Source organism: Amblyomma maculatum, chromosome 9 (assembly GCF_055883805.1).
Source record: "Amblyomma maculatum isolate TAMU_Amacu chromosome 9, ASM5588380v1, whole genome shotgun sequence".
NCBI lineage: Eukaryota > Metazoa > Arthropoda > Arachnida > Ixodida > Ixodidae > Amblyomma > Amblyomma maculatum.
Genome location: NC_139352.1, coordinates 14,357,540 through 14,378,403, shown reverse-complemented (window position 1 = coordinate 14,378,403; position 20,864 = coordinate 14,357,540). Strand labels below are relative to the sequence as shown.

The 20,864-nt window shown below is 45.6% G+C and overlaps 1 protein-coding gene across 2 annotated transcripts; it reads left to right on the top strand.

The window, feature by feature from the left end:
• Positions 1 to 3,444: 3,444 nt before the first annotated feature.
• LOC146178392 (uncharacterized) lies at positions 3,445 to 18,894 on the top strand. Of its 2 annotated transcripts, none has more exons than XM_084579748.1 (5): positions 3,445 to 3,690; positions 8,719 to 8,883; positions 10,116 to 10,423; positions 15,098 to 15,444; positions 18,633 to 18,894. In XM_084579748.1, exons 2-5 carry the CDS (start codon positions 8,722 to 8,724, stop codon positions 18,830 to 18,832), a joined length of 1,017 nt encoding a protein of 338 aa, XP_084435874.1. In that variant the 5' UTR covers positions 3,445 to 3,690; positions 8,719 to 8,721; the 3' UTR covers positions 18,833 to 18,894. The 2 variants fall into 2 exon arrangements, with proteins under 2 accessions (XP_084435874.1, XP_084435873.1); XM_084579747.1 differs by lacking the exon at positions 3,445 to 3,690 and adding an exon at positions 3,720 to 3,931.
• The last annotated feature ends 1,970 nt before the right edge of the window (positions 18,895 to 20,864 follow it).

Below are 20,864 nucleotides of genomic sequence, written 5' to 3'. Positions count from 1 at the left end.
CTTTACCTTATTTATTTCTTTTTCCTTACTCGAAATATCCGTAATCAAAGGGGCTAAAAGATGCCATAAGCCACGCTTCTTATGGGCATCGAAATGTAACACAATACGAACGGAGGTGTTATTGGCGGCCTCATCTGCAGCCATTGTTCGACTGTCCGTAATTTACTGGAAACTGCTACCGGATAACAGCTGTTGATCAGGTGCGGCGTAATAATACAACGAACAGCACTGTGTATTAGCACGTTCTCGTGAAGCGTGAAAACCTATCGATACCTTCTTTCTAAGACAGACACCCAGAAGTTATCATTTTATAGTGCCAAGAGTTGCAAGAGAAATGTGCGCCTGTATTTTGAAGAACAATGAAAATGCTGTGTCGTCTGGTCCAGTGACTTTGGCAAGTATATGACGGAAAAGAGCGCGGACATTGGTCAGCTTAATGGGCACTAAACATAGCTGTAATCTGCAGCTAACTCCACTAATTTCGGGTTGTATACTTCGCGATAGCTTGGTAATTATTTATCTGCTCTATTCAATAAGCATTCTAAATGAATCGACGTGTGTCTCTCACTGCGTATGAAAGAATACTGAACAAGGGTAGAGGAGGCTCAGTTCGCAAGCCGAGCCAACGTTTCGACACGGGGACTTGTCTTCGTCTGAAGTCCACTTGTCGAAACGTTGGTTTGGCTTACAAACTGAAGCTCCTAGCTCAGCGCTATTTCGTACTGTGCAGCCATCTTCTATCTCTCGTTCTAACCTGGATTCTCACTACGTATATTTAAAAAAGGAGTGATGACATGAAGGTAACTGAAGAGAGGTATAGGATTTTTGGATTATGGAGATATTGATTGCAGCTCTCCAATAAAGCGTTCCTAACTTTCATACTATTGTAACGTAATGTAATGTAATGCGTCAATGTAAGGCAAGATACGGGGGAGGGGGGGGGGAGCCAATAGTGGAGGGCTAGCTACAGACTCCGGTGTTTTTTCTTTTCTGGCTTTTTTTTTTTTTTGTTCCATGTGCCATTCGTGCCGTGTCTATAATCAACGAACCACACTTAGCATTGCAGATAGCCAAACGCGCTTCCTTATTTTTTTTTTATTCCCAAGCGCTGCACGGGGAGATCACGCGAAAGGTAATCGACCCTTCCAGCGCCAGACAGCCAGGAGGGTTCATGGCCCGTTTATGAGCCCTTCACATTCATGAGCAGCGATAGTTGCCGAGCTTTCTCTATGCATAAACAGTCGCTCAAATGCCCTACATATATATATATATCGTCGGACAATGAACCCGTCGACATGGTATCATATGGACCTGACGTGCACGCGAAACAGACACTAGCTCCGCCATACTTCTGTTTGAATACGTCGCTTAACGGTCCTTTCTGACGCATGCGCTGTGTTCCTCCTCGACAGATCTATTTGCGGAATGCCTGTACGCACCGCTTTGCGTCCTGTGGCCGAAGCCTCTATATGGGACGCTTCGGGATGAGCGATCGGTTTCGAATGTGGGTATAAGCCGGTTTTGAACTTTGTTCTGCTCAGACACTAATTCTCTCCGAGCAAGACCTTCCCGTCGAGTCCTTCGAACGACACGCGATATTCTCACTTCCGAAACACCACAAATGCGAGCAGGACCACGTGACGAATTTAAAGCAACGTTTCAAAGCAAAAAGAACGGAAAACACGCCGCCGCCATTTCTGGGCCCCTGGAAATAGCGGCGGAAACGTGCCGTGCCGGCTTACACAATGGGGCAAACAAAATATTGCAAAAAATGGGCCGCTGAGTTTGATTCAACCTTGCTCCCGGTTGTGGATGCGACAAACGCATGCTCCTTTTTTTTTACCTTGCCTAAAGCGCCTGCACACAGAGGGTTGGCGGACGCTGCGATGTCTGGCGTCCAGTATATCGCTCCATTTACCGAGTTAGTCGTTTCAGATAGACACCACAGCGCTTGATAGCGAGGTGCATACTACTTTCGATTGGCTTGCTTCGGCTCAGCAGCTCCCGAGAAAGCGGAGGAGAGTATTTGTTGCACCGTCTTTCGCCTCTTGACTTCTGGTAGGTGAAATGCTTGCTCATTATGTGCTTAAGCGAGAACTCAGTTGTACACCAGCTTACGTCGCTTGCACTAGCCCATGACGAACCAGGTAGTGAGCTATATAGATTCGGTTGAAATTACTTTATTGGGGACCTCGAGGTAACCTGACTTCGCAGCCAGATTTGGCGTCTACTAAGCACGCGTAATCGACAGCGCGTCCGTTGTTCACCTGTCAGTGTGAATACCTTTTAGTTATGTGTATGCACGACGGGCACTATACATATTGCTGCGTCGAAGAGGGGTTCTTGTCCCCACGAAAGGATGAAGTTTGAAAAATTTCATTCTGTATACTTGTCTATGCATATGTCAATTACTTGTCTTGGCGGAGTTTTCATTTTTTCCCTTGCTTTTATTCATTTGAGCTTTTAAATGAGTATTATGTTACCCATTTCCGGCCACTGAATGTAAAGCTCATTAGCTTTCTTTCTGTATCAGCTACAATTTTGATTTGAGCGAGTCATTTCATGCTGCAGAGTGCTTTTTTACTTCCATTATGCTGTATTATAGTCCAGCTTTCCGAGATGGCTCCACGTTACTTCTTTCAGCGGTTACACCAACACGCTTATGCTTCCCAAACCGCACTTGAGAGCTAGTAACGGCGACTGTCCTCAGAGAAAAAAAAAAATACTAGTGTCATTGAATGACTGTCGAGCTGATTTTGCGTCTTGTTCTCTTTTTGAATTTGCTCATCTGTTATTAGTAAAGGCTAATTCTCTTCATTCACTCCTGGCGGTTCAGTACGCATGCCGGAGCACTATTGAACTGCTCGTCGGCCTCCAGTAGATACAACTATTTTTGTCTGGTGTTCGTTTCACCGCCTATGCCATTACGAACACCCTGCTTTCGGCTTCTTCATGTAGGTCTATGCATTGCGGTAAGCTTCATTATGGAGCCTTCATATTGGGTGCGCCACTCTGCGGTTTTTCATAATTTTAGAGATACGAAAAAAAAAAAACAAGAATATTTCAACACAGTGTTGATTGTACAGCTCATCCATATGCCTGAAAGCGCGCGAGGTTTGACGATTTGCAGAGGTCATTTAGCCCCCCCCCCCCCTCCCCTTCCCTTTATAGTTACGTTATCCTACCACTCCAAAACTGTCTAGTGTTAAGACTTCACCGTGGACTCCTATTCGCAAACTTCTGTCACCTGAACGAAATTGGAGGACTAAGTCGAAACGCGCACCATGACTTTGGAGCGCACATGAAAGGAAACATGCGCGTCACGCTATACTTTCTTTAGTTATGATGCATGCCAAACAGCGATCCTCTAAATCTACCTGTTATGCAGCTACGGACATGGCATATACGTGTATCCGTGCACTCCTATACACTTCGCAGCTGGGTGCCATCGGCGGTGCTGGAATTCCATAGCCTCGCGGCACGACGCCCTGTTTGTTCAGCGACTTCGACGCATAGAGGGGACGCGCGCGGCTGAGTCCACGAGGAAAGCGGGCACATCGTCGAGCACCCGCGAGTGCCAGCGGCTGCCGCCTCCCGTAACCTTGGCTCGTGCTTCGACGGCCCTCGAAGTCGCGCTCTCGAACATCTGTGCCTGCTGAGGGTTCTTCGCGGAGACGCTGTCTCGCGAGAGTGAGTACGTGTATTTGCTCGCGATGTCGGTGCGCCCTGTACGGTGCTTCCGAATAGGCGAGCTCCTGGCTTATCAGGTAGGGGTATACACCCTTGTAAGGTGTGTCTGAGACGGCGCCCAATAGCGAGGTGTCAAAGTGGCCTCGCCGCAGGAGAAACAAGCAGTTGTGTGCCGTGTTGTTACCGCCTGCTGACTGTTGCGGACATGTCATCCGGTCTGTGCCGCTGGTACGGCGCTAAGGTTTGTGGCATGTTTCGTTTCACTTTATTAGCAGAGTAGTTTCTTATAGACGTAGGGAAAAAAAAAAAGATTTTAGGGAATTAAGCGCCTTATCCCTGATAATTTTGGAATTTATAAATAGTTAATTTTTTGCTTTGATGTGAACGTTTCAACCTAGGCCTGCGGAGGTCGCAAACTACTAGTCTACAACAACTTGTCAAATATTTGAGATCGATACTGTAATGCATGTAATCCGTCATTATGCTTCTAAGTAATGCGCAGCACAACATACTGTCGGACCTCTTTTAAAACCAAATTCGATGATATTTACATTGTGTGACATTAGTTAACCATCCCTTTTAGGCGTAGTGTATCTTCGAGTGCACATTATTGTAGTAATGAAATTCGCTTTAAGGAGGAGTGAACACTCGGTAACACTTGTGACATTAATTTTCAAGACAGCTAGCGGCTTCGTGCATGGCAGAATCGGGCGTGACGGCTCCAAGGACAGGAGAAAACTATTTATCAAATTCAGCTGCATTTATTCAAGCATGTTCATTGAAGGATTGGCCATTTTGATGCAAGAAACTGTAGTTCAGGATCACAGGCTTGGCTGTTATCTGGCAGGCAGCGATGAAGAAGCGTACAGACAGCTGTCTGCTAGTGTTTCGTTACGCTCATGACTACGATCCTCCATTTACGGTCTTGGGTATCGGAGAACTTGCTGTTTGACGAAAGACATTTGCTTACAAGGTGGAAAGGGCTTTTCCCTCTTTTGCTTTTCGCGTTGCCACTTGTAACCTGTATCGCCTGTAACCTGTAACATTTAGGAGAAAACTTCAGGTTTAAGCACTAGGCAGTGTTGGTTGCCAAACGTATGACACATATGCTTACACAGCTTACAAAAAGCAGCAAGACTAAGCATTCACTAGGTGTGCCACACATACTGCTGCTGAGACAGTAATTGCTTTTTTTTTAATGGTGTACGGTGGTTTCTTAAGGAGAAAATTGATGTTTTGGCATGTTTTGGGGTCGTGTTCCTTTGGTGTTTTTAGGTTGTCATTGCTTTTTGTTTTTGTTACTTGACTCCCGTATGACAGCGTATGAGAGGCATGTTTTTTTATTCTCATGGCGTGTACGAATACTTAAATTTTTTTGAAGTCATACCTGTATTTTTTGTTGTGTTGATAGTTATTATTATTTTACTTATTCGACCATAGTGTTTTTTAATCGTTCCTTAAAATGAAATGCTGACTAAATATTTGTAGGCTGACTACGTTTGATTGTTAAATTTTTTGTCGAGGCATTTTGTAAAATAAGCATAGAGCAACACATACACCGGTCTAAAGTAGGCCAAGTAAAGATGTGCAAAACAGCTTCAGTCGCATAAACACAATTCGCGGCTTGCGTCTTCCCCAACGATCTTCCTTCTTGCTTTCTAACCAGTCATCGCCTTTTCACTTCAGATATATATATATATATATATATATATATATATATATATATATATATATATATATATATATATATCATGGGTGTGTTCAGATGAGAACCATAATCGAGGTCCCTTGACCATGTTTTGTTGTCAATTAAATTTTTATATGTGGTAATCACCGAACAAAGAAGTAAAGGAGTTTGCAAGGTACGGCGTAGTTTTCTTAGAAAAAAAAAAAAAGAAATTGGACATCGCTAGAGGCGAAAAACGCTGTTTTCGCCATTTCAAAAATTGCAAGTTTGGAGACCCCTTACTTCAACACAAAAATTTTATCTACTATATTTTACTCACTAAGTCTATGCAACTTTTTCTTTCACAAAAATTAGAAATTTGATTTTCTCTTTTTTTTTTTTTTTTTTACTGCAGTTGATTTCGTAAAACATCGTAAACTTTGCTTCAGGAGCAACACGCTGCAAAAATGTTCATTTTCAACCCTAAATTCTGGCATCGTGGCGTAAGTTGTTTTCACTAAATATTTTTCTCTTTATTATGCAGGTAACGTTCCTAATTTCACACAACATTTTGAGCTCTAGTTTGCTATGTGCTTTCTCCACAAGGCATCAAATTCGCCCGAAACTAAAAACAACAGAAAAGAGGCAACCTTGATTCCAGTTTAAAAAACAAAACAAAACATCTTCGACTTTTAATAAGACCCCTCTAAGGAATCCTCAGCGGCTCAGAAATATTACGGGTTAAAGACGTATTACATTATATTGTTTAAAATTATAAAATAAATATATAACCGAGCGCTTGTCCTGAAAATTACCAATATTCCGCCCTACATTCTGGCACGACTAAATAAAATGTTGCCACTGAAACTTTTTGTATATATTACCCAGGCTGCGGTTCTTCAGCTGTGATAAAATTTGAAGCTCTAGCATTGTCCGTTGTTTCTCCATATTATTTTGAAATCGGTCTGAATTCAATAATACCAAAAATTGGACAATTTTAATTCAAATTAAAAGAAAAAAAAAAGCTACCCGGCTTCGATCTTTATCGATATCAACTAAAAACAATCCCAAGTACTTCATAAATATCAGACACTAAAAACTATTACATTATATAAACTAATAATATAAAAATTAATATAAAAAACGCATTTTTTTTTTCATTCTATAAAAGCGCTTAGGGCTTCCCCTTAAGGAGTAGTCCTCGTCTCATTCGTGCTGCTTCCATTAATAGATATTTAATTCTAGCAAAACTATCACGTTGGCACGTTTTTTGCTTATAATTGTGCTTTGGTGCACATCCGAAAAATCCTGTTGAAAATTGTATTGTTAATTTTTGTCATAATCGAGAACTGAAATAATATTATTAAGAACTGGATTGAATAGCCCTGTACCTTGTAATGGGAGAGATTACAGGATAGGCCAAATGTTCAAACGTTACTTGCTTTCTCCCATGAAATTGCCAGAAATAGAGAATCTATTCGTTTTTAAGCTCTCATCAACCGTCTCAACAAGCATAAAACGGCTTTATAAGCATTTAGATGGCTTTGAATATCACATCAGATGAAATATAACTAAATCAGCAAATACTGAGTCCAAAGTTCGACGCGTACTCCTCAAGAGGCAGCCCTAAGCGCTTTTATAGAACAAAAATGCGTTCAGTTTTATATTTATGTTTATATTTTCAGTTTACATAATGCAAAGCGGTTGAGCGCTTGATATTTGTACAGCACTTTTATTTTTATTGATACTGTTAACCCTCGCTTGAGGGTCGATACAGGGAGGGTATACAATACAATACATAACAGATTAAAAGCGTTAAGCTGAACGTACTCGGCACAAAATATCAATGGATCGTTCGAATTTGTGTATATCCGTTTGCTCAACGACATCAGCTGGCAAAGCATTCTAAGATTTTATCACATCAGGAAAAAAAGAGTTGCGAAAAACATCAACACGTGTGTCATAAGGCTTGATTGCTCTAGTGTGATTTGTTCTGAAAACTGATCTGAAATAAAAACTTTAATTAGAGTTTTGCCTTCGGATTTCAAGTAACTCGAGTTCACACGTGTTTAGTATTTCCGTCACCGAGTCCATTATTCTGTATCTTGAGAGACTTTCACTTGGGATTGTTTTAGTTGATTTCGATAAAGATCTAAGCCGGGTAATATTAAAGATTTGCCCTACTCATACTTTCCTCGACTCCGGACTCTTCCGATGTTCCCCAGCCTTCGCGTCCTTCTCGACGCCCATCCTCTTCGCCTTTCCGCCGCAAGTCACCGCTTCGTGCTTCCTCGCAAGCCTTCGCACCTAGAACGGAAAACTAACCGAATCAGTTCTTGGAGGGAAAGCTGCTTCGAGTACGAAATCTGAAATTCCTCCCGGCGACCCTCGAAGGACTTGGAAAGGCCCGAGCCAGAGCTATGGTCAATGTTCTTGGAATAATCCGATTTGTATCTGAATATTTGCGTAAAAGACAGCAGCTTCCTTTCTGATTTCGGAAGAAATGAAACCCGGAAACTCATGGCCTTTCGTATATATGATGTCATGTATTCCGTAAGGTTGAGTATCGGTCCTCTGTTTCTTATGCTATATACTAATATAATCGATAGGGATAGTTATTTTGTATATTTTATCTAAATGCTCCCTTTCTTCAATTGTACACTTACATTCACCCAGATCATCCTGCTTATCGCGAACTTTTAGTGATGGCGAATAATGAGAGGTACCTTTTATTTGATAGAAATATTGTACCTTCTTCATGCAATAAGTAAGAAGAGTAAACATGAACGAGTACAAACTAAGGCTTGCCGATCGAGGTTGTAGTCTTAGACACAACAAATAACCTAGAATCCACCGAGATTTGGGACAAACCTTTACTATGGCCTCAGTGTCGGTATAATTGCTTCTCATATATCCAGAGATGTGTGCTGCAATTTCATTTCCGCGGCGTGATCTTTCCATCGTGTTTTATCCGCCCTACGTGAGATTGGGCCCTTTAAGTCACAAGCTGGACATGTGCTAGCCTAAACTTGCACGTATCTTGCGTGGTGAGAGGGTAGTGGCAATAAGAAATGGATAAGCCGCGGTGACTCAATGGTTAGGGCGCTTGGCTACTCAGAATTGGTTCGAACCAGGACTCGAACACTACTGTGACGGCCGCGTTCAGGAGACGGAAAGCAATAGGGGTCTCCGTGCTGTAGGATGTCAATGCACGTTTAAGAACCCCAGGTGGTAGAAATTACTCCGTAGACCTGCACTATATAGTGTCTCATAGCCTGATTTGCTTCCCTACTCAAACCACGTATACCACTTACCACATATTGCAATGGTGAACGAGTCACTGTGTTCCCCCGCGTGCGCAGGTGATGGCGCCCATGCTGACGGCGGCCATGTTCTACGCTATGTGCAATGCTTTTTCGCGCTGCTGTCCTCCCGACAGCGTGACCATGCCATGCCGATGCTCGGGTCCGAACACCTTCACCGTGCTCACTTGCGATGGGCTCATCTCCACGCGCCAGGTGGAGAGGGTGAGTGGGCTTCTCTCAGCGTCCCAGGCTGCCCATACGAAGCTGTGTGCCGAGAAGCTCCAAATTCTCTTCAGTTTCTTTTGACACCATGTTTGACACTGATTTGCGCGCTCACAGCAGGGCAACATTAATGCATGCCATTCCAGCATCCACATTCCATGGCCCAAAAGGCACGTGTCTTAACGATCAGCCAGGAAGCGTTGTCGGAGCCACGCAACAGTGCTGGCAGTGGACACTAGTATGGCCGCATTTATGCTTGGCTAGCTGTAGGTGATGTTTGTAAAATTATCCTCTCTAAAAATGTTGGAGCCATTCACTGCGTATATTTAATCTTCTTTTGAGATTTTGGGGGTAAAAGCAAGGCTTAGGTTTTACTGTGCTCTGTTGGGTGTTTTTTGGTCTTGCTCATTGTAATTACTTCATCTCGTTCGACTAAAAGCAATATTAATTAGATGCAGAGTGTACCTCAGGAACTGCAAATTATGAATAGGCGGGAACACAAAGGTACATATTAAAACAACAATTGATTGCGCGTACACAACTGTACAATAATGAAACCTGTGACGATCTTGTTTATTTACATCCACCTGCCCTGATGTTAATGAACCGTGTTCAGGTGTTACGAATTACATTTCATGGAATAATTTCGCTTGTACCTATATGATTGAGGGGTTTTTTCGTAATCTAAAGCGTATGAGTGTTATCATAGTTCTATTGGGGCGAAGACCTGCCACCAGTGGACGTCGTCTTCCATAGGACGCCCGGAAAAAGTCGACAGCTAGTGGTTTAGCCATAGCTAAGCGCAAGTATTACGTGCAAAAACTTTTACACTAATAGGCCTAGTTAGGGCTGTAAGCCTAGGTAAGTCTAACACGCCCTGTTATGCTTATAGAGGCGTAATTACACCGAAGTACGTTCAAATACGTTCAGAATTCATTTCTTAACTTGTGCCACACGTATGTTTATATATTATTAATTAGGCCTAATTCGACTTAATCTTGTCTTTGATCATGGCGGCACTAATTGAAGTCATGGTCACTGATAATAAGCCATAGTATTGCCATGTATAGTAATTCTGGGCTTAGTCTTTGCCGTAGCAACATGCGATTACATGGACAGAATCTGAGAGCGAATCCATCGAGCTTGGTTAAAAGTACTTTCGTACTAAAGCTACTAAAGCGTGCGCCTCCTAACCATTTCCTGCATTGATTGGTATGGCGTCATTGCTGCAGGTGGCCTCCCGATTGGCCAGCCACACCCTGGACTATGGAAAGTTTAGCATGTCCAACGCAAAGGTGATGGCCCTGGAACGGAGCATGTTCGGCAGCCTGCGCTTCGAGTACATCCAGGTGAAGAAGTCCACCGTGGTCCAGGTGGACGACGGTGCCCTGGAACCTTCGCGCGACACTCTCCGGCGGCTAGAGATTGTCCACTGCGAGCTCAAGTCGTTCCCTTTTCAAAACGTGTCCACGTTCCCCAAACTGGAGAGCCTCTCGCTGCAATATAATAGCCTCAAGGCGGTGCCAGACTACGCCTTCAGGTCAGTACTGATATAAAGCTTCGCGTAAGAAAGCCGCACGAACGTACCTTTGCTGCAAAGGGATAGGGAAAGGGTTCTGGAAGGTTCGATTGTCATCACCACCGCATCTGAGAGTTGGCAGCTCCTGCCAAATCGACAATGTAACGTGGTGCGTGAAGTCAGAGCCTACGATCATCATGAGCTTGCCTGAGCTGCCAGCTACCGCCTGATAGAGCGATGCCCGTGATCTTTCGCTTATCACGGCAACAACGCCACAACAACTCTGATACCGAATTTTCCTGAGGACGGGGAACGTCGTCGCATTAGAACGATGAACAAAGGCACCAGGAAGAGAAAAATGAGTTATTAAATTAAGGTAAAATAAAAGGAAACAATCTCTATTCTGTCTACAAATGCTAAATTGTTATCATTTCCCATTCATCTGACAAAACAATAATGTTTGTAACAAGAACGCAGCGTAAAAATTGGCAAGAACAGATTAGGGCAGAACGGGCGCTACATTTGTAAATGTATTCCACTTTATTGCCACAGTGATGCTGGGAAACAAGCCCCAAGTGCTTCGCGCTCGTGCTGAAGAGGAAGAGCTCGGTTGGTCTTCCATTCGTCTTCATTGCGACGTGTGCCAATCAGCCTTGCGTGATTCTATAGGTCAAGAGAGTTTAGTGCCGTTTGCGAAACGCTGTATAGATAACAAAGAACAATGTTTACATTGTCGAAATCTTACTTGCCATAGTCGAACTCGGAGGCTTTTATGTGTACTGAATTTTGGTTTTGTGATGCTGAAAGTTTTCCCCTAGGGCATTTTGTGATGAAAGTGTGCATACTTTCATTGCAAAGGCGTAAATTGGCACTGCAGAGAAGGAGAAGGAGGAGACCAGGGTTGCCGTTGGGCATGGTACTAAAAGGAGCTAGAACTGAAAGTGAGCAGTAGCCGAAGGTATCCGCACCTTTTTATCTCAGCGTCAAATTTATAGCCACATAAAACCGCATAAAGAGCGCCAAGAAAAGTTGGCCGTTTTGCTTGGTCTTGAAGCCACGGGTGCGTTTCCAGCAAATAACTTGGCCATTAAATCTTGAATGCGCGCGCACGGAGCCGAACTAGAAAAAATAGCGCTTTTTGCACGGTTATTTGGTCGCAATCTAGACAACTCAACTACAACGTTAAACATTAAAGCTCTATTTTCTTGGATCCGTAGATCCAATTCGAATCATAAAATTGCCATTAAGGAAGTCCAGCCCCATTTTGCCTTGCTTCCCTGTTTTTGTCAAGTTCACGCGCGCTCAGGAAACAATTACAAAGAAACTAGGAATCACAAAATTTTCACTGTGCGTCGCGCTATGTAGAGAAAATGCATTCACCCCAAGTGTCCTTCTACGAAGCCGCTGCCTGCTAGATGTATCGTTCGTTGTGTCGACAGATTCACAGCCGGGATCTGTTCCGAGCAGACGAAGATGTCCCAGCGTTTATTAGCGCTCGTTTTATATATGTCATGCGAAACGGAACTTGAGCTTTAGGCTACAACAAGTCCTACATTGTTGAATAGCTTATGACATACGTATAATTCCACTGGACAAATTGAAGGTTTTAAATGTAGGCGACAAAGAAACTCAAAGTAGCCATAAAGTAGCGAGGAAGTTAAATTGAAATTTTCGTCGACAGACAAGGTTGTAAACTAGCCAGTCTGGCGTAAAGTAGCCACCGAAGGCAAAGAGCGTGGCTAGGGTTGATGAGAGCGCTTGATCAGTGCACATTTCGTATTGCAAATAGGGTCGATTTAGTGTCATGTGCAGCTCATTTTACAAGGCGCAATACGTTTGCATATTGCCGTTAGCGTCATCGTATCGTCACTCATTTGTACCGCGCCGCGGACACCTGTTAAGTCTACTGAAGTGGCGTATGAAAAGAGGCGCAGTAAACTGAGTTCGTTCCATGCCCCGCTAAGAAAAACGGCTCATGGCTGATGCTTGTCAAGCCACTAAAGCAGCCCGGCAGACCACGTGTGCTGCTGTGGCTTGAAAAACACCAGTGGACGAGGGCGGAGCACTTCCAGCAGACAAATGCTTTGGGCGATTATGTAGTGATTGCTTTGTGGACACCGCCATCTGTGAGACGTCCTAGAAAAATTACGAGGGACTTTAGCGACTAAAGCAGTGAAAGGCGAAAGCCTGAGTGCCGCATTCTGCTACGCAACTGGCACTAAGTTATTAACAAAATATTTAACCATTAAGTAGGCAATTATGTAATCATTTAATAATTAATTAATTAATTACTTAAGTAGTAGTCAATTATTAATTAATAACTTATTATGGATTGCCATATGGCTATATAAGGCACGCATTCGCGCATACTGTGATGGTGCTCTGTGATTGGTCGAGACCTCTATGACGTCATCACGCCTCGGCTAATCAGAGCCGCCGCAAAAGCGAGACACATTTTGTCCACGACAGCATGAGCCATTAAAAGCTTTCGTCTTCCAATGCTTTTCGTGCTTGTATTTACACTTAACGGTGACAGAGGCCGAGGAGGCCAAGGAGGCCAAAGATCGATTTTGTGGCCCTGTTCATCTGTCTTACTTTCCCATATAGGTCTGAGAGTGACTCATGGAAAAGGGTTTTTATTTTCAGAGGCTTGCAACAGTTATTACGTATCAACTCATAATAGTATATTGTTTTACGTCACAAAGCGACTCAGGCTGTAAAAGACGCCATAGTGGAGGGCTTCGGAAAATTTCCTCTATCTGGGGTTCCTTAATGTGCACTGACATCGCACATTGCAATGGTGCCTGCATTTCGCCCCCATCTAAACGAGGCCACTGCGGCCAGTAGCGAACCCGCGTATCTCGGTTCAGTAGTTGGGCGCCCTATGATCAATGATGTGATCGAGCACCGCATTGGGGCAATATATAGAAAACTGATTGCAAGCTTCACACAATACAGTGTTTAGGTAACTTACCTTTATTTGTTTATACACCTTGGGTGCGGCTTCCGATGAGAGCATCCAACTGTTGGCAGCAAGTCAGAAGCAGAGGCGTAACTTAGGGATAACTCACTACATGTGATGCAGGCTTGCGACTAAAACGTTATTAAAAAAAACAAAAAAACTAGGCGCTTTAGCATATTAGGCGCCAAACCAAGCGCAACCAATCAAAGTGAAAGAAATGATAGTTAGCTTCTGCCGTCACTGGTTCGATAAGAACTACGGCGCGGACAGAAGGTTTCAAGTTCTGTTTGAAAGTTTACATCTACACAACGACCTGTTAGGGCATCATGAGATGTTTTACCGCAGCGCGAAGACATTTATTATTTACCGCTACGTGAAATTGTGTAGAAATGTTTGTTCATTACAATCTTTTAATGTGTATAAAGCAACAAGGCGCCGTTTTTCGTCCATAGACGAAGAAAAACGCCTTACATTTTTGTTGCGGAAATACACGATTCAGGCATGCGTGGGAGCCCACCGCTTGTCGCAACCGGATAAAGAATAATAGCTAGATTAGACTTCCTGGTCACGCCTGACAGCGCGTGCTGCGACTACGTGTCTTCGTGCGAACTTCCGTTCTGCGCTTGCATGTTTACGAACTATATCTAAAGGCGTATGGGGTGCAACATGGTGTACAAAACTTGCGCAACTGTTCTGTTTCTCGGAAATAAGCGATGACGTCGCGTGATCGAGCTAATTAGGAATGCTGTGACAGGAGCCATCTAAATGGTGCGCGAAATGTGCCGCTTAATTTGCCTCCACTTTTTCGTTTTTCTTTTCGCTAGAAGACACCAGTGAAAGCTGCAATCAGTTGGCTGGGATTGAACAGTCGGTATATTTACTTATCGTCGTTTACGGGCCAGTTACCAATCAAAGATCAATAATTGAATGTTATATTTGTTAACAGCCAACAGCGCACGTCTCTGCTCGTAGATACGAAATAAAGCAAATTTAGCGGTGGGATAACATTGTGTATTTTTTTTTTCTGTTTGGGCAGTACAACTCTTGCTTTGAAATATTTCTTGACACGCAGTTGTCCATTGCGTTAGCGCGAGGGAGAGTGGCATTGGATTCCTCAATATGGCAGCTGCTGCTACTGTGCTTCCACTCATATATATTTATGACCTCCCAATATGTTCAGCAGTTTGCCTGTCTGCCACATTTTTATGTCGTTTTATGGTAAGACGCCGCTTAAGAAAGCTATCGAGCTATCCTTCCCGCACAGCTTGATATAGCTATATTGATAAGGTCTTGTTCGGATATCTTGTGATGAACAGAACTGTTTGCTTAGTTGATCTATGTGCCTTTTTTTTTTTTTGCACACTAAAGGAGTAGTTAATGAATAGCGAACAGGAAGAACCAGCGCCATTGCTAATGTGGACACCCTGCACAATAGCCGAAATCTGGCTTTAGCATATTAACGATGTACGTAAGGTTTACCGTAATTTCACAGGCTTTTAGAGACGCCGTAGTTCAAGGCTCCGAAAATTTCGAACTCCCGGAGTTCTTTGACCTGTACTGACATCGCACAGTACACGGGCGCCTAGCGTTTCGCTTCAATCGACAAGCGGCCGCCGGTATTCGATCCCGCATCCTTGGGTTCAGCAGCCGAGCACTCTAGCCGCTGAGCCAGCTTGGTGGAGCTAACAGGACTTTAACGACACCAACGACGACATCTCCAACATGTCACGCAGGTACAACCCAGGCCTGAAGAAGGTCGACCTCTCGTTCAACAAGATCGCGTACGTGGGAAACTACGCTTTCTACTACGTACCCTTCCTGGAGGTGCTAAACTTGCGCAACAACCGGCTCAAGGTGCTCAACAACCACGCGTTTGCCGTGCACGTCAAACCTAACAACGATATGGTGCTGGACTTATCGCACAACCAGATCGTGCTCATCGCCGAGGACGCCTTCCACAACGAGAACTTCAAGGTGCTCAACATGTCCCACAACCGGCTGCGCTCTTTCAACGAGAAGCACTTCCGGCCCCTCTTGGTGCGCATGGCCGTCCAGCTGGAAGGTACCATCGACGTTGAAGGTGAGCGACTCTGCACCATATGCATCCTCTACTAATGCAGCACCAGCCGAATCTGTCGCTTCGCATGTCGCATATGTGGACGCTTTTCCTCTTACTCGATGGGATGTGGCGCCACCTACGCAGAGTGGTGATAGTCTCATGTATTAAATTATACGGTGAGCCTAGTGCTGTGGCGTAGCCTTAGCTTGTGGAGTTCACGCAACTCGCGGGCGCTGCGCGCTCTTTCTTTTTTGATTTGACGAAGCCTTTGCTTGGTGGATTACGTCACAGCGCGAACTGCTGTTATAGCTGCTCAGTTTGAAGCGCCGCTTCGTGTAGGTAAAAAGAACGTGAAAGCTTGATCGTCAAGTTTCTGACGCCTGTCGCTAGCGGACGACGGCTCTCTCCTCTCACGGGCTCTCGCGACATTCAGATCGTGTTTCAATTTCTTGGTTTGCGCGCTGCGTTCACTCCGGAAGGACAGGTTTTTCTCGATCACGGTGCTCTCGATACGTGGTAACGTCGACGAGAATGGGAGACCGCGCGGCCGCACAAAACAAAGCACGTACACGGTTTGTTTGTTTTTGAAGCAGGCGTCTCTCATATGCGATGTTGCTTTAGGAGATTAAAACCTGCGAGCTGTTTTCGGGGCAAGAGGGTTTGGCGCGAACACCGAAGGTAAGCCTCGGAGCTCACTGCACGGAGTTGAGCGGTTCTGAATCGCAACTTTCACGGGCTATAGGCGGCGCCACTGGAAATCCAATATGGCTGCCCTTAAGGTGATCCGGCTGTCACGCTTCAAGTGCGTTGTGCTGGGACGCTGGGCTACGTTTCCTGAAGCTGCATTAAAATATTCGCGCGAGTGTTCTGTGGTGCGGACGTATGCACGGCGTTGTCAGTCAGCGTATGCAAGCCCTTTGTGAGCATGCGTTGCAGGGGTGCGATACAAAGGACCCCTCGAGTGTGGCGGGTCAGGTATGTGAAACATCCTACTGCTGACTGTGTTGTGCGCAAGTACAACAGGTTCCCAGGCGACTCTAAACGCGCCACAAAGTGCTACAGAGAAACGTTCGACAATAAACATGCATATAGATAAAACTTTCCACTTTTATCCAGGGATCACGGGCACTCGCGAACTGCAGCATTTCAAGAAGTCGTGCTGTGCATTCACGCGCGTAGCACAGGCATGCCGAGCAGCCAACCCCGAATTTTATGTGGCCAAAGTTTTTCCTTGACTTCAAAATATACGCCGTCGCATCGAAGTACCTACTACCCTGTTTGGGCACAAGAAAACATCACTACAAGGTAATAATGATGGTCTACTGTGATGACCTTAACCAACCTGTTTTACTTTTCTTTCTTTTTTTTTGCTGCACCTCTGATAGGCAGTGATTTTGACTTTCGCAAGTGATGACCCAGTGCTGACACAGACAATTTTTCGGGAACAGTTACTTGAAAAGCAAGACAGCTAGAGCGCCGGCTTTGAGAACAGTCTCAATGTGGAGTGCGAGTGTATGTTCCGTAACGTTCAATACATGCTCCTAATCTAGCGTTAATATGGCAGGTGCTGATTGCAAACACTGCATTCACTCAACCGGGTAGGAAACAAACATTCTTAATTTCTCAAACATGTGTGGGCCATGAATTGGTCGGCATCAAAAATGATATCAGGCAGGTATGGCTCGCAACTTACGCCAGTCTAACTTCTCACATCAAAAATGCGCACCGAAAACCGTCATAGCTTTAGTCGCAGCTTTTTTTTTTTTTCTTTTGCGAAACTTGGTTCTGCTCAGAATTTATAGCGGCAATGAAAAACGAGGCCCATGCATAACCCCAGAAATGAGATAGCTACGCTGCTCATACTGTCACTAAGGGGGTGTTTCTTTGTCGACCAGGATTTATCACAATGCTTTTCACGATAAAGTAACCGACTTGATCTTACCGAAATCGTAACTTCATTATCCTCTCCTTCCGGGGCATATAATCTGGAGGTAACATGTGAAAGTTTATCCCGCCTTTGACCGTGCAGTCAGAACACATCGGTGTATGGAAGATTCGACTGCTTTTATGTTTTCCCCTCATATTACGCGTGCCCCACATACCAAAATAGAAGTTATATTATTAATCTATTGTCATGGCTGCGAGCCAAAGTCAACTCGAAAAGCAGTTACACACTACAGGAGCTGCAGTGCCGAGCTCCACGTAAAGGATTTTCGCGGGAGACGCAGCAGCAAGCTGGAGGAGCACGAGCCGTTTTCCGAGTATCCCCTTAAGGGCGGTACCGGAAGCGGCCGCGTGGCGGCGGCACTGTACGTGAAAGTTGCGATCGCGCCTGTCTGTTTCATCAACCGTTTCATCAACGCCGTTACTTTTGCGTCGCGTGACATGGTAGGCATAAGAAGGTGTAAAAAAAAAGCAAACATGAAAAGTTGCCTGGTTGCTAACTGTTCAGCCTATGCTCGAAAATGACCGGATCTCCTCAGGAAGGGATCTGTGGGCTGGGTTGATAGCGTGAACTGTGCACTGTGTGTACGCCATTCGACAGCGTAGCTCCGTTCGTCCGTGCGAAAAAATGCGTGCAGAGGGGATTCGTGGTCTCTGTTGCATGGCAAGAGCACCGTGTAGACTCCATTGTCTTGCTTGCGGCCGACGGCCTTCGTCAGCTCCTCCCGGGCAGTGAATGAGAGTTCTCTGTATAAGGTGGGAGCGGCAGCCATGACGCTCGTCTCAAAGATGAATCAGACATTCATTGTGCCCGTGTGGAGGGGGGGGGGGGGGGGGAGGGGGAGTTTGCCTTTCAGGGGGGAGCCACTCACGCTTTGCGCGACGGGAGGTGATTGCGCTTGCAGGGTAGGCACTTTCTGAGGTCTCGACCTCAGAGCTTGTAATTGCTTCTGAATATTTACCGAAATAGTTATTAACCATTGTTTCACCCGTTATTCAGGTTAACATCGATCAGTACCTCAACAAGATGTCCGATATTCGCGCGTTGTCCACATGAAAGCGTCTGAAGATAATGAAGCGAACAATGTGCGAAGCGCTTACGCTGTCACCTCCTCTGGACATGGCCTGTGCTAGTTGCCCTGCTGTAATTCATATGCGCAGGCTTAGGGCTAACAGGTAGCCTCGGTGTGCTATTGTCATGTCACTGAAGGATGCCGAGTTCGTGTGTTGCGTTCAGATAACAATGGGCACACTGGGTTTCGCAGGTAACCGGATGAACTGCACTTGTGACTCCATGGAATGGCTTCTGCGGATGCAGCCATACTACCGGCGCTTCGTCAAGGGATTCGAATGCGCAGAAACTCACAAGACGCTCGAACACATGACCACCTGGGATCTGGACTGCACCCATGGGGAACAGCACACACACCAGGAGGAGGACAGGCCTTACCTGAGGATTGCCTAATATCGTCCTCCCTTCTGCCTCTGGCCGGAACTGAGCAAGTCAAGGCGAGCGAGAGGCAGGTCGTCCTGGTGTGAAGGGTCACGACTGCCCCTGGTATCCTCATCTGCCCTTGGCTACACGTTGCCCGGTCTCATCGAACTGCTACGAACTGTCCGTATCCTGCCGTCATGGACAACTACTGTGCGACATCGACTGGACGCTAAAATCCAACCCTGTCCGCCTGCACATGGCTGATTTTGGATCCTCAGACTACATGTTTCGCCCTTCCCTTCTGAGTGTTCAGTGAACCGAATTATTCGATAGGACACTAGACTGATTAACCGCTTCGGTTAAATGAGGCTCTCGGCGATACATAAAGAAAGCGCCGTACTTTCTTGCGCGCTTGGAGCGAAAAGCACAGCAAGGAATCCATTCTTCGCTGCCGCGGTCATTTGATTACAAGCATTACTTAAAGTGCCTTGAGGCTAGGAAACGCTCTTCACCGCCGCTTTGCCGATACAAGAGGATCCGAATATGAGACATTCTTTTTGAGGAATTTTTTTAATGCATGCCACAGGACCCGTACTGCGACTGTGTTGCCTGTGCAAAACAACTTAGGTCTCTTTTTGGAAATATGGGACGCCTCCTTCCTCTGCAGCACATTGAAAGTAATGGGTCCCCTGTTCAGAAGTCGGACAGAGGCCTACATTTCCAGTTATACATGTAACAGTTAAGCTCCAGTCGTGAGCCTTTCAATCCACATCTGTTTACGTTGCTTTCACGGTAAATACACATACTATCATGAAAACGTACAAATAAGGTACCTAAGGGTCCCAGTTAGAATAGTTTATTAGCCATTCCCTGTATCTGCTGGGGCCATACTTCAGAGAGTGTAGCTGCTGGCATCAGCTCCCCTGGTAGCACGAGGCATGTTTTCTTCAGCATAAGACACGGTCACGGTCAGTAAGCTGCACGGTTAGGTTCCAAAGTTTATCGACGCTCTGATCAGTCGCATTACGCCAGCATGACCAACGGTCGCCTGTCACCTTAGTGTGGGGTTTTCGGCCCCGCGACGCCGACGGAACTGATCAGCGGACGGTCGCCCGATCTGTTTTGGTCGGATCGCGATCGGAGGCCGAGCGAGAATTTGACATCCGATGAGTTAATAGGCTTAAACGGCTGCGCTTGTCTGTAGCTTAACTGCATTAGAAAAAGGAAAACAAGCGGGTACACTTTATATGCTCCCACTTCTCATCGGCAATGACCTTGGTCAGAAATGTTAGTCGGCGCCGAACTACCCGCCCGTTCCGCGACGAGTAGGCCTAGCGCGAGTACGCGGGGTTCGGGTCTAGATGGAGTTTCGGTGATTACGGAGCCCGCATTCGCAAGCTTTAGCGGTTGCATGTGGCCATCGAGTGCAGTTCTGGCGTTAGTGACCCCAAACCGACGACTGTTTACATCACAAAGCGCCTGCACATTGAGCGGAAAACTTCGATGGTACCCTGTCTGGTGAGCGCAGCCGGCAGCTGTCGGCACCGCTGTGGGTAAACAAAGACGCTGGGGGCCCAGTCGTAATCAACGAATCGGCGCATTCCTGCGGTAGTTTAGTGCTACATTGAAGTATCACATGGGAAGGCGAGACGCGGAGACGGCGGTAGATGTGAGGCTCTTGTTCGGTGCCGGCAGTGAAGCGCATTCGAATCGCGTTGGGTTTTACGATGACGGGACTGAAGCGGCGGTGGTGTCGCATGCTTTCGTGCGCTGGCCGAGGCCAAAATGAACATAGCTTTGCAAAAAAAAAAATGCTTTACCAGTCAGAAATAATTAAGTTTGAGTACACGCGCATATAACAGCTAGTCAAGGGGCACCGCTTCATTCAAAAGTTTTTGCTGCTTCTCAAATGTCGCAAGGTATACTCTCGCGTCAACATATGCTTGTTTGGGATTTCCTCTTAGTTATAGCGACGCGCAATAGCTCAGCAATAGCTCAGAATAGCTCAGCAACGAGGCCGCCGACTCCTTAACCCGAGGGTCTAGAAACCGGGCACAGGCGG